The sequence below is a fragment of the Sardina pilchardus genome, chromosome 14, assembly GCF_963854185.1.
Source record: "Sardina pilchardus chromosome 14, fSarPil1.1, whole genome shotgun sequence".
NCBI classification, from domain to species: Eukaryota; Metazoa; Chordata; class Actinopteri; order Clupeiformes; family Clupeidae; genus Sardina; species Sardina pilchardus.
The window spans coordinates 29,266,791-29,281,621 of record NC_085007.1 but is presented as its reverse complement, the minus strand read 5'-3'; the positions used below and the strand labels follow the sequence as shown (position 1 = coordinate 29,281,621).

The following is a 14,831-nucleotide window of genomic DNA, read 5'->3' as shown; positions in this document are numbered from 1 at the left end:
GTAGTTGCCTATAAAAAAAGACAGCCTGTCTCAAGATGTGCCACATTTTTGGTGTTGCTTTGATCTGCGACTCCGCTTATAAGACTGTATAGTGCACTCACCTGTCTCCCTTTCTTTTGACATCTAAAAAACACAAACACACAAATCCCAGCTAGAATGCATCAGCTCCAACGCTAGTCTGCTTTTTTTGTTAACTGCATTATTGAACCCTTAACTGGAGATGTTTCCTTCCTTTGACCTTGTCCAGCTGTGCTTGAGTAGAACTGGACTGTCCAGTAGCAGAGTGAGCTGTGTCTCAAAACAAAGGGAGCGCAGAGTACACAATGCATGCAGTGCCTTTGCAGAAATGTTCGAACAGCGTTTAATCAGAGCAAAGGGTTATGGTTGACTTCTTCTCTCAGAGAACTCAAAAAATGTCCTTTGCTGCAGACTTTCAAAAAGAATTCTGCTGCTCTCTCATCTCAGCTGGAGCTTGCCTCTCAGCTGTGATGCTTTAATTTGGAGATCATTTTATCAGAGCTCGGAGACTTGGCCTGAGTTCTTTATTGAATATCAAGTTAGATACAGGCTAATTTTTTGTGTGTTCCAGTGACACAGAGGTGACCGTTTCAATTACAAATTTTTAATGTTCTATGATCCTATAAAGGCATCAGTGATGGCATTGTTGAATTAGGATGAGAAAGCCTGCCTTACTGTATGTCAAAGATGTTGTTTATTTATGTAAAAAAAAAATGTCTTATCTAAATTGCTATCTAAATTGGCTCGACTCCTTTGGATTGAAACTGCTTGTACTTGAAGCAAGGAATTAGAGGTATAGAAATCTTGCTCAATATGGGATCCTTAGCCAATAGCCATCACAATAAAACCTACTTAGTTCAAATCAGCTTACTGAGATACAACAGATAAATCCAGTGATGAGTCAAACAAGCTGTTTAAAAGGAGGCAGTGGTGGGCTGAGTGGGCCCTAGAATGGGGCGGGAACGTGCTCACTGAGCAGGCAAGACAATAATACTCTTTCTGTGTCAAGCCCACATAGTTAGTTACCATCATCGCATCACAGTATTCAGCACACTGCTCTCTCAGCGTTTGATAGCCTCGCAGGTGTTGGAGGACCTTCACCATAGAAAGGCTGCGAGGGCACTTGTTGTTTTTATACATCAAGCTGAAACTGCACACTCTGATCTCATGGGGAGATCTGTGCTGACGTGACGTAAGCCACGTGAAATATTAAGAGCTGCTGCAAAGTGTGTCTGGGTCAGCTCTTCCACGGTGACAGGAGGGGGGGGGGGGGGGGGCAACCCTTGTATCTCATCAGATGAGCTCTGTTAGTAAGGAGGGCTCCGATGTCGTGTCTTTGTCATTGCTAATTGGTTGTGAAAACTATGTACTCATTTAGGGGCCCTATATGCGTAACCTAAATACAGCCAAAGGCTTCACTCATCACCAAAGAATATCTGTCACTTTTTTCAATGGCAGAATAACTTGTCATTCTTTCTGTCTCTCTCACACACATGCGCACATATGCTCACTCACTCACAGTCGAAAACACACACACACACACACACACACACACACACACACACACACACAAACATACACACACACACACACATCAGTTTGACTGAAAAAAAGTTAAAGAAAAAGTCCTCAAAGCCCAGCCAGTACTTTGTATTTATGATAATGACTTTTTCTGGTCTTTTGGCGTCCTAATTACGGTCCCAAAAGCAACTCGTTCACACGGCGAAAAGTGCTCAGATCTTTGGAGTACATCATGAAAACTGGTCTGTCCCAGAAAAACAAAGTGTGGGAGTATTTTCCCCTCTTACTCGACATTGAAAACACTTGCAAGATAACTTATTTCCACAGTGGTAGTCCTTGAGGGTGTCAGTCTACCAGGTCTAAGTGCTGGAACCACACTTAGCACACCTAAGCATGGCTCACATTGTTTTTGCCTAAATAAGCATTATATGTCATTCTTACAAGAGAAAAGGGGATGAGTCAGTATCTATATGTCAGCATACAGACAGCAGTAAATAACTGACTTATAACTTGATTTTTAAAAAAGTTTAAAAATCAAGTTATAAGTCAGTTATTTACTGCTGTCTGTATGCTATATTGTTAAAACGGACATTGTACTCTCAAAGTCTTTGAACATAGCGATAGCACATAGATTGCATGACTACCTAATCTATCTCCTGTTTGTCCCACATTAACCTACAGACTCTAGATAAATCCCACTGTATGTTGATGTAAATGAAGTAGACCCACCTGTTAATGAGAGAATGGTGAAGAGAGAGACAGGGGTATGTCAGATCTCATTGAAGAACAACACTGCCACAAGCCTTTAAAAGTTATACCCTGCTATAGGGTGTCACTGTGGCTGGCTATTAGAAAATTATTTAATTGCTGCATCAACTAATCACACATTTATGCTTGATTGTGCTCTGGTTGGTGTCAAATATACTGTTCTACTACAAATGTATTGTAAATATCCTCACTTATTCTAGCTTTGTGACAACTGTAGTGCTAAGTCTGTGTTTGTTGCAAAGTCAGGAGTTCTCAGTAAGTGCAGAACTGTTTGTGTGTCCCTGGATTATTTTTTTCAACTGACTGGGGATGGTAGTGACGGGCAAAAAGGCATAGAATGCACTGCAGTTCTGAGAAGCTGTCGTTCTTCAAGAATCAAAATGTACCTCGTTGTTACAGGGTTTGGGTGAAGTTCTATTTTTAGCCATAGCAACTCGTTGCACCTTTAACTAGACTGGCAGGAGTGCGAGCCTCTTACATAATGCCTGCCATGTTCTTAGGTGTGTCCCTCCCTTCACCAGTGCTCCGCTCCTGTGTCATTACTACACAGGTCCAGATGAGATCATCGACAGCAGTGTTTTACAAAGCAAATGAGCTGAGGACTTCTCTGAAGTCTATTTTCATAGGCACGACGGAGCACTGCATCTGCATACTGCACAAGCTCGCACACGGCTGGCACGCTGCCCACTCTAGTCTCTCTCTCTCTCTCTCTCTCTCTCTCTGTCTGTCTCTCTCTCTCTCTCTCTCTCTCTCTCTCTCTCTCTCTCTCTCTCTCTCTCCTGTACAGTAACATGAAAAGCTTTGAGCGCTCTCAGCAGGGAATCTTTATATAAATACAGCCTTTCTGATAACTTTCATTTCCAAACATTTCTTTTCCTCTTGCTGAGGCACAGTTTTCAACTCATGCACACATCCACATCAAGACACACTCATCCAAAAGTCCTCATTCTCTACGTCTTAGCGCAGGCCGCTCGAGCTGAGAATTACTCTGCAGCAGCATGGTGCTGAAACTCAAGCCAAGTGGATCTGCAGGTATTCAGGTCATTGGTATACCTGCTAATGTTCTCCATTCTCTCCCTCACGTGAACGTGTGACTGAGGTCGTTAAGGTGAGACTTGACCGAATGCCAGGCTTCTCTCTTCCTGGTAGGTTTATGATGTATGGAAAACTGTACTTGAAAAGACTCTCACTCTTTTGTTATATTATGTGATGGGTTAAAAGGGAAAAGATCCACTCAGCAGTTTGAGGATGTTCAATGGCTTGGAGCAGCAACTATAATTAATGGTTATATCGGTCTATCTTTTGGGTCCTCTTCTTTGGTCTTGTTAGAATTAGAGTTTTACTGTCATTACAAGCTAACATTACACTGCAGACTACAGTCAGACATGCTTCACTGGAAGAACTGTTTTGTCACTTTTCAGTCCAGGGATTATCATACTATTTCAATGACATTGTTTTATTTGTTGTCATTTCCTCCAAGGGCCCATACAAGTCCCATACATTTTTCATTAGATGGAAGTGGTAATATAATTTTAATCGTCACAATCTCTCCAGAGAGATTTCACAAGTTTAAAAGCATGCTGGGCATTTGTACCAAAGCATCTCCACTGCAGAACTTTCATTCAAATAACACTTCCCCTTCCCTCTAGTGCCATTATCATGTCTTGTTCCAGTTAAATATGATTTGGACACATTTCGAGCAAATGCAATGAGACCTCTAACAGAGAGTTAGGGAGAGTTGATTTGAGACTGCTTTGTCACTGTGAGTGTTTCACTAGCAGTGATGACATTGGAGCCAGTGACTACACATTGTAGTCTGACTAGTTCTCCACACTGTAAAGACTGGAGACTCTGGGTCTCATGTTGCACTTTACTAGCATACTGCTGAACATGAGGGCAGAGTAATCACCTTCCACATGAATCGAGATGATATGAATGAAAAGAACAACATGTCAAGAATTGTTCTAATGGTCATGCAGAGATACTGTCTCCTATTCACTGAGATCCCTCTGTGTTGTTCCTACTCAGAACCACAGCCTTGTTCATTATGTGCCTTCATCTTCATCATGTCTTTGTCCCAGGGCTCTGTGTGCTGCCTTTTCCCCACTGCAGTATCCTCCGCATCCTCTGGGATCTGCAGAAATATCTAGAGCTTCCTTGCAACTTTGCCTTTGTAATGAGTTGTAGCATCCCCAGTTCAAAGTCCCAGAGTTGAGCTGAAGGTTTTCAAAACCATGTCTGTGTTATTCTCCTCCCCCGCCAGCGCTTGTCAGATTTGTGTTTCTCGCCGCTCTATGTGATCACTTATGATGCCTTGATCATAACTTTCTGACAGTAGTCGGCTCTCTGAGAATTACGCTGCCTGAGGGAATTAATGTACATCTACTGGGCTAAAGACTAAACGTAAGCTTTGGTATGTTATAACAGATTTGTCAGATGTTCATGTGCTTTGTGTGCATGCCACTTTTTTTTTAGCTCTTCAAATGTAATTTGTCAGTTGTGTTTTTTTGGCTGGTCAGTACCACCAAGTACCACCAAGTATAAGAAGGTAGGAAAGGCCACACTTTGCATAAGTTAATAACTTTTTGTGCACAGACACGTCTCGGTCATCAGGACATAATCTTATGAAGTTCATGTAGGGGAGTCTGACTGCATCAGCATATGACATTTTTCAGCCATTGATATTACTTCAGTTTTGCACCCTGAAAAGCACATTATCTGAGAAGCAATTTTTGGGCATTTATATCATGAAAAGTATTATTCATATCCAGCCAAAACTTTGTTGGACGGAAGACAAACCATTAAAAGTTTGTGTGGCATGCTCATTGATTTTCTACATGACCCTATATTAGGAAAAAAAGTGCAGAAAGAGTGTCATTAAGGGTAATATAACATGTAGATTTGTTTACAAACCAGTAAAGATAATCTTTGAAAAGCTTTGTTGACTGACAAGATGATAATACTCAATTTGAATAGAAATAGTAGGCTATTACATAATTGCCTTAGAGTAATTATTTATTCTCAAGGTCAGGAGAGAGTGAAGTTGCATGGCTGGTTGTCCATAGTAGACAGGTAGACTATGGCCCCCGAAAGCAGTACAAACCTTTGATCTAGTCATGAGAATACGTTTGTCCTCGACCTCCATCCTACACATTTCTGATAATAATACTTTTAAGAATATTCATCTCCAAACATGGCCCCCAAGATAAAGCATTTGTAAAAAGTATAAAAAACCAAGGGCAAAGAAAATATGAAAACATTGAAATTGAACAAAAACATGTTACAGGTCCTCGTTCTGGGACCAAAACATGTAGACAAACTTTCTATATCTGAGATAGTACTGCAATATTTTTTTCTGGATTCTGTCTGATATGACACGGAATGACCCTGAACTAAAATACTGTTGTGTTATATGGACGATACACTGTGCATAGGGATTGGTCATGGTCTAATTTACATAATTTGTCTCAGGGGTTTTCTGTATGGCTCAAGCAGGCTAAATTGTGATGACACTGCAAAAACTGCTGAGTGAAACACATATTGATTCAGGTGTGCGCTCTGCTTGTCTACTCAGAGAGAGAGAGAGAGAGAGAAAGAGAGAGAGAGAGAGTGAGTAATTTCCCTGAAGGCGCACTGTGCCATCCTTTTCCATGTAATACACTGAAGTGGCACTTTCAACACTGTTTTATGGAGGAGCTTGTAGCAGCATTACCATTGATTGGGTAGCAGAAGTGAGTTGGAAAAACTAAGTTTTTCGGTTGTGACCTAGGGCTGGGAATCATTTAAATGGCGCTATAGAAATAAAAAGAAATGAAAATGTCAGCGAGTGCAAGAAAAGTCGCTCTGCCTTCGAGGGTCATCAGGGGATAGTCAGTGGTATTGCTGTTCAAGTAGTACATCTACAATATGCTAGCATAGAACATAATATTGTGCTTTTCTTGTGCAGCCACATTTCACTTATGAAGACTTAACCACAACTTATAGATCTACCCAGAATTCAGACTGAACGTCAGAACTCCACAATTTGGCATTTCTTGTGGCTAGACCGGGGGTGTGTCTAAAAATGGGTACTTGGAGACCTAGTTTGCATAAAAGTGACTCAAAGATGACTGTTGTATGTTGGAGCTCTCGCCTCAGCTCCTCTGACTGACTCCTGCTACCTGAAGCACCGCCGTGTGTCTGAGTGAGGGTTGGATCTGTTCTCTATCAGTGTCATCTCCCCTCCAGATCTCTGAATCATGGCCTCATTGTGTCAGCTTGTATCTCACTGCCCCACCCCATGACGGGGTGAAACCCAAAAGATGAAGTCTACTCTTAGCTTTTAGTCTAGCTGGCCTGTCCTGAATTTCTCTGCAAGATGAGTGAGTGAGGAGAAAGAAAAAGAAGTGTTTATTCATAGTTCTGTTCAATTCTGGTTGTGGTGTTACTTCTATGAATAGCCATGTGTTCCAGTGGAAATTGTTCTAGTGAAGATGATATATTAACAGATTTTTTGAAAGTGACATAGGAAAATGGTAACAGGTTGCATGTTAAGTAGCAAATATGCAAAAGAGAAAGTTTAATATGTTGCCAAGTTACTATCTACAGTTCAAAGAGGAACTGTGCTATCCTTGATTACATGCTTAAAGAGACTGTGATTGGCTAGTTGGATTGCAGCTGGGTTAGACCTTAAGGCTGTGTTGTGAATTTAGAATACATACAGACGGCATCTCGTCATAATCATGGTTACCGCCCCAGTTACAGTGGTTACCATGGCTGAAACACCCCCCGTGGGGGAAAACATTTGTGTTCTGCTAGCAAGAGCCCATTGACTTTCATGTGTGATGTTAGCATGTTTTCCCCCACAGAGGGGGCAGCAACCTTCTAACCGTCTGTATCTATCAGTGAGCTTCATTCAGTACTCCCAATTTAGTTTAAATACATTTGAAGTGTGGACTGCATAAGTGTGCTAAATAGATTTGTCAAAGACCGAAATTATCAGATACGACTAAAAAAAAATTAAGTTCACTCCTCCCCTTTTCCCTAAGAACAGCTGAGATAGAAGATGTCTAGCTCTAGGTCTTGTGTGTACTGTAGGATGACGCTAATGGCACGCTTAGGCACAGTGCCTGGCTAGATTAGGATGTACCTCTCATTCCCCTCCTCTCCTCCCGCCTCTCCCTCCTCCCACTGCCTGACCTCTCCTGTTTAACAGGATTAAAAACCGCTGTCATCAGCATGCATTGCTCCCATACAGAGCAAGACTACAGTATTGCCTTGGGCAACACAGGCACTGTTCCAAAGTTCAACACCCCCCCCCCCCCCGCCACACACACACACACACACACACACACACACACACACACACACACACACACACACCCCACTGACTGTGGGTACCAGGGAGCAGTGAGTATGAGGAGGGTGCCTTATCTGTAATGAGCTCCTCAGATGAGAGCTGGCTCAGGGCAGGAGAAGTGTGACGGGCGGCTGCTGAACGAATGCATGAAGCCCCATGGAGGCCAGTGCTGGAGTCCTCCTCTCTGGCCTGAGGGAGGAGTGCTGCTCCTCGCCCGGGGCATGTGTCATGATTGCACATGATGAAGTGAGTGAGCTCCACTAGACGTGCAGAGGTCCAGTCTCCGTAATGGATTAAGACCGTGGTCATTGCTCGTCACATGAAGACTCAAATTGTTTTGTTTTAAGGAGACTAAGATAGTCCTAGAAGTTATTTGTTATCCTTTATATGATGTAATCTGTGGCATTGCTCCCCCAGTTACCAATAGAGGATGCTCCACAGATAATAAGGCCCATTTATCACACTGACACAACAGCTACTGTAGTTCATCTTCCCATGCCCCATTATTGCACTAGAGAGTATTATGAAAGATGAAAGCCTGGTGCGTATTGGGGGGACGGGCCTTCCCTAATCCGCAGCTGAGTTTTTATCGTGAGGCTGCAGTCAGACCCGAGGCCCAGCAACCTCATTTGACCCCTGTGTTCACTCCCACACACTGAAGAGTGCAGCTGAAAATCTCCTTGACTTCCAACCGCGTCCTGAAGGACTGATAACGCTCTGCGTATAGGGCTCAGTGCCCGCGTGTTGACATGAGTATCAGGTAAAAGCCTCAGACTGGCACATACACTCATTCCAGCACCACGGCGCCGAGTGAGCACCTCACTTCACCTCGGGAATGAGAAGGGTGAGTGGAACGATCACCTGTATTTTCGACGTCTACTCCGAATCTTGCAATATCCCCTTCTCTCCTCTCCAACCTATTTCATAGTTCTGACTGTCTGAATGCCCTCTGACTTGGCAAATCTCTGTGCACACACATACTCTCTCTTTCTTTCTTCAACCCCCACCCCCCCTTCTCGTTCTCTCTTTTCTGCAGTGTACCATTCTTATCTAATATTTGTCCTTTCAGGGGTGCTTTAGAGGGGTATATGGGGTTGGGGTGCTGTGCCCCGGGGCTGTTTCTGCTGATTGCCCCACTTCCATGCTGACTCAGGGCTGTCTTCAAAGGCGCTCTCCTCTCCTGTCCTCCTCTCCCCTCTCCACTCCTCTCTCCCCTCTCCACTCCTCTCTTCCCTCCTCACTGGTCTGGGCGTACGTACAGCTATCGACATGAAAGAGGAGCTATGGATTTTTCCCCTCCTTGATGTCCCAATCTTGCACTGGTGTGTCCTGCTCAAGACAGATCCAAGGCTGATTGACAGTGCTCCTGTGATCTTTGGAATAGTGGTCTATTAAGAGCAACACCTCAAGAAATGGTGACCTATAAATGCTGGTGTTACAACTAAGAAATGTTGGAATGACATCCCAGAATGCCCAATTCCCAGGTGTCAGGAAATTCAGGACAGCTTTCCTGAATATTTATCATATTTCCTTCATATTAGATGTGTATGTGTCTTTAATACTTGACATGTTTGGACGATGACCTAGAAGTAGACTATGAATGTCTGAAAATCCTTTGAAACTTTTTCAATTTCCTTTGACCGTCCACTTTTCTGGATGTTTTGGCCTGCAGCGCAGCATGAAAGAATGTGAGGTGGAGATTGCTCTGTAAATCGTGTCCTTCATACCCCCTCAACTCAAGGGCAGCTACAGGCAGCCTGCTGTTGTGCACTCTTGTCAGGGCGCTTCAGGCTGCTCTTTAGATGCCTGTGCTTATTGTGTAAAGTTTATTTTACTAAACTACACTAACAGATTGTGTGGGTGTGTGTGTGCGTGGTTTGTAATAGTTGTGTTTGACTATGAAAAAACTTGACACTGTGTGTGTGGGAGGAGTTTGACCATGAAAATATAAGAGACAGTTCCAGCAGCAACTTCCGTAATGCCAGATGAATGATCCCATGTTTTAGAAAGAGTGGGATTTACTGTACTAGATTAGGGTCATTAGATTACTGAGCACCATACTCTGCACGGAGGTCTATTCAGATTCACAAGACAATTCTGAAATAGTTTTTAGACATTAATACAAATATCTAAATCATTTGAATTAATAAAAAACTTGTATATCTATGAGTAGTTTTGGTGCTCCACTATGTACTGTATATTATGTTCTTTTTGTCTCTTTTGCTGGGGTATTTTGGAGGTTTCACTGTAGTTGTCGTGAGGGCCAGGATGTGCTCACTGAGATGATGTCAGCATGTCTTCCCAAATGCAGACTGAGCCGACTGACGCAGTGAAATCTGATCACAGGAGCATCCCTCTGCCAACAAGGCTGTGTTCTGTTGACATGTACCTCATGAATGGGAGGCAGAAACTCAAATAAAGCCTAGAAGCAGAGGCTCAAACCGGAATGGGAAATGAAAGTAGCCATCTACGCCTTTACGCTTCAGCAGGATTCCACTGTCCCCTGCTGAATGACTCATTTAGGCTTCATTCTGTAGCCGGTGATCCATGTCTTTAAAAAGGAATTACATTCCCGGATTAATAGGGATATCTCATCTTGTGTGGAATGTTCAGTGAAGGTGTGCAAAATCAGGGTCTGCACACTCATCCTACCCTGTGAGTCCCTCCCAACCCCCTAATCCCCCCCCCATCCCATCGCTTCTCTCTCCCACTCATCACTCATTTAAACATCAGATGGCAGTGTCTTGGTTGAAACTACAGTGGAGGTTAATGACTGGGAAAGTGCTGTCTGTAAAGTCCTGCTTGCTGTCTTATCACTTTCCTGAGCGCTGCACTTAAAGATTCCTCTAGGACCGGTGTCATCCTAGGCTGACTGTGGAAACCCCTTTTCAACCTGTGTGTGTGTGTGTCTGTCTGTGTGTGTGTGTGTGTGTGTGTGTGTGTGTGTGTGTGTGTGTGTGTGTCTGTGTGTGTGTGTGTTTCAAGCTGATGAGTGCGGTTCTGCAAGCGGCCCTCGGCTCTGCAGAGTCGCATTAAAGCTTAATGCCAGCGGCTCACGGTGACTTCTGTCTCTATTTGGGGGGGTGTGGAGGGGGATTGTTCTGTGTCTGTGCCCATACCGCAGCGTTCATATCATCTCTCCCCTCGCCGCGCTGCAACTTGAGCAACTTCTCTATTCACCACATGAGGCCTTTAATAATTCACCAGGCGCTGAGATTAATAGGAAACGATCCAGCGCTGCGAGGGGCGCCATGAAAGTAAACATGTGTTGTTTTGGTCCGCCGTCAGGGCTCGCTCTGTGTATGTTGTGAACTTTTTTTTCCCTCCATGTTGTCTGAGTGCCAAACAAGATTATGAAGGACAGTGGAGTAGAACTGAATTATGCACATTCCTCTGGAAAGCAATGAAGTGCGTACAGTTTATGCTGTAGGTAGAGGTTTTGATGAAACCCTTGTTAGATTTTGTTTCAGCTCCTCAGCGTTCTGCTTGACCTTAAAAAGGGCATGCAATTGTTGAGTCCCGGGTACTGCAAGGTTTCTTTCTCAATTCAATTGCACTGAATACTTTCTGTTGTGTGTATTTCATGTGACACTAAATGAATTTAGCAGAAGCTAGTTTGTGATCCCTTGTGTTGCATTATGTTGGCTCAGTGTGGCTAATGCTGCTTGTTCCCATGTGTTGCAGTACACACGGGTGTGGATCCCCGACCCGGAAGATGTGTGGAAGTCAGCGGAGATTGTCCGCGACTACAAGGAGGGGGAGCCCACCCTGCACCTGAAGTTGGAGGATGAGTCGGTAAGGTTCCAACACATTCATTTACCTTCATTCAGAATGACTTGCTGTCCAGCACAGATATCAGTTTTCATCATGTGTCTTTCCTGAGGATTTAACCCATGTCCTTGGTGGTATCTTGCCCTACAAGTTTAAGCCACTAAAACACAACTTGATCCACAAAATCTCATTCATGCCACGTATGCCCTGTAGGGGTCACTGTTTCCCAACGCCCTCCCCATCAGTCATTGGCCGGACATGACTGCGCCCGACAGGCCGACAAGCTTATCTTCCTTACAGCTGAACAGCGGCAGCTAAAGAGGCATGAAGGGGGCCAAGTCTGCTCAGACACTGAGGGCTTAGAAGGTGCTTTGCTCGAGTGCACCAAAGGCTTAGCTGCCGTCTACAGCAGGACCTGTGTGTTTGCCCAATGTGCCATGGACACTACAGCTGCTCATGGACCTGACTGGTCCTGCTGATGTTCCTCATCAGTGTGATAGTAAAAAGTAGCTTCCTCTGCTGTGACTAGTTTATTTGGTTAGCACTTGTTTTGATGCGCTTACTGTGATTTTAACACGTGATTTAACTCTCTCTCTCTTTCTGTCTTTCTGTCTCTCGCTTTTCCTGCTGCTGTTCACTGCTTATGCGGAGTCTAATCACAATGTCAGTCACACCACATGACTCATTAATCACGTCGGCAGTTTTTAGACCAGACTTAGAACAGTTAATAACCATGTTTTGTGACGGCACATCTTTTGTAGCTCAACAGGTGGCAGAACAGCTTATGCTGAACCGGCGAGGTTTCCCTCACAATGCCAGGGCACATTTGGCAGGATTAGTCTGAGTTGTTAGCTGGTGACTCTGCGGGCACACTTGAATTCTGCCACTGCCTCCGTTATTGCCACAGGGCTGACCCCTTCTACCCGCTGGGTTACCCTGGCAGCCTGCTGAACATGGAATTCACAGAATTCACACTCTAGATACTGTAGACTCTTTTAGATATATTTTTCATTAAATGGTCATGATTCAGAGTAATGTTGCCATGTATTATGCTTGTAAGAATATGCTTTATATTTGTATCATGACATTAATCACTGGTAATTGATTAAATTGGGGTGATTCACCACCCTGTTCATACACTGTCCCAATGTTGTTGTTTTTTTTAAACAGTATGCCTTTGTCAATTAAAATTGTCAATTTTCAATATGCTTTTTCAAACTGAAATCTAGATCATGTATCTCCCCTTTTATTTCAAAAGTTATATTTGAAAAGTATGTTTTATTTTCTTCTTTAGTTTTGGCCATGGTCTTCATTCCCATTCTCCTTTTATCTCAGCCTTTACAGTATCCCATTGGGCCCAAAGACAACCAGCTTCCATTTCTGCGGAACCCTGATATTTTGGTGGGTGAAAATGACCTCACTGCCCTCAGCTACCTTCACGAGCCTGCCGTGCTCCACAACCTCAAGGTCCGCTTCCTGGAGTCCAACCACATTTATACGTACTGCGGTGAGTACCTGGGGACATGAGTCACTGTGTGTCGTTGGGCTTCGCTAATATTTTCCATTGTCATGATGGTTAGGCTTGATTATATCACTTTTTGTTGTTGTTTTTTGCTCAAATTCTTGCTGCTTTTGTTCCACCTCCATGTGAGGTAGCCTTTTTGTCATCATGGGCCGGTTTTGAAATGTTTGTCTTTGTCATGTGGTCTCCTCCCAACACTGCCCATTCATGTCATTCCCACGACTCTTCCTGATCCGCCCTATTGTCTTGGATGGTAAGTGGGTGGAATGTACAGTAAACAAGAGGATTATTGGACTAGAACAAAGACTTAACTAGTCCATTTCATCTTCACCATCCCCTCATCCAACCCTGTGTTTATCTATTGGTTGCCTTACCCCCTATAGCAACATAAAGAAGTAGAACCTGCCATAAGCTTCCTGTTCAAACCTGTGGCCTGTTCAGCTTTCTCTTCCTATACTTCCAAATGGGCATCTAACCTGGCTTAGGCTTCCAACCAAAACTAAGCTACGCCTATGAACAGAAACTGCCTTGATTTGTTTTGTATACTGTCTGCCTCTTGATTGCACATTTTCATAGACTGTCTGGCACTGTTTTTTGCCTTCAAACCACTCCAGCAGACAGGAGGTCAGGCTGTTGCATTAGTGTCTCTACTGTCAGGGAGAATGAGACAGAGGCGCTGCAGAGAGAAGCTATTTGTTTTTGTCTTTGCCTGAGAAACAACTGGGTCATAATCACAATACTCTAGCACAGGAAGTCGGGAGAATTGGAAACTGGAGCATTCTCACTTATTGTCTTTTGTGTTCCGAGGCACAGATACATATTGTCATTCCATTTTTATTGTTCTCATTCCCTCATTGTGTTATTTCCAACTCACATGCCTAGTCACAACGCTGCAGTTTTAAAACTTAAATTCTCTCATAAATGTGCATGTCGTTTCTTTTAGAACTTTAGGCTTGTATTAACTTGTATGATACTATTGTGTAGTTACAGTAGGTGTGTACAGTATTTGTATATCTGTCTTGATGTCATATATTATGTACAGTCATATAGATCACAAACAAGTAGCCCAGTGTGGATGAAACTAAACAATATTCTGCCTCAACGCTACACTTAAACAATGTCAACAATGAGTGTTCACAACATGTTATAACAGAAATCTGGTTGAGTCAAGATCTCTTGCTTCACTCAACCAGATGGAAAATGCCAATGGTCCAGTTGAGATCATCAACTGCACAATCATAACCCTCACACACAGTGTTGTGTTGTGAAGCACTGTGGTTGAGGGAGTGGTCCGTTTCACAACCCCACCACCTCAGCCTAAGCCGCAGGCCTTACTATTAGTCACTCTGATTGTGTTGTGTTGGACATAGATAATCACAGGATGTGTTAATAGCATTACCCAGTGCAATGCATGCTGCAGGTATTAGGATCTGTCTAATCCTGTCATCGTTCCCCCATCCTCAGGGATCGTGCTGGTGGCCATCAACCCGTACGAACAGCTGCATATCTATGGAGAAGAGGTCATCAATGCGTACAGTGGGCAGAACATGGGCGACATGGACCCCCATATATTTGCTGTGGCTGAGGAAGCGTATAAGCAAATGGCTAGGTACAGCGCCCTACTTCTACTTTCAGAATCACTTATGCACTTCACGTCCACATGTGGGTTTAGATCATGGGGTATTAAAAGTAGGGATGTATATTTAATTGATGTGTTTTCTTTTTAAGGATGCATTTTGAAGTGAGACTTTCATATCTGATGAATTCATTATGATAATTCAGTGGCAACACGCTACTTGCGGCTAGATGCAAATCTCTCTGTGTCTGTTGCTCTGCTTAATTTTGACACCCAAGGGCCTCTGTAGAAGTTAAGCCTCAGCAGGATGTTAAAGA

At 43.5% G+C, this 14,831-nt stretch overlaps 1 protein-coding gene across 2 annotated transcripts in view; it reads left to right on the top strand.

The window, feature by feature from the left end:
- Window positions 1–14,831, top strand: part of myo5b (myosin VB) — a 58,632-nt gene that overhangs the window by 7,819 nt on the left and 35,982 nt on the right. For both annotated transcript variants that reach the window (XM_062555252.1, XM_062555253.1), the window contains exons 2-4: window positions 11,330–11,440; window positions 12,752–12,923; window positions 14,403–14,547. In XM_062555252.1, the coding sequence (XP_062411236.1) occupies window positions 11,330–11,440; window positions 12,752–12,923; window positions 14,403–14,547 (428 nt within the window). The remainder of the gene's footprint in view (window positions 1–11,329; window positions 11,441–12,751; window positions 12,924–14,402; window positions 14,548–14,831) is intronic.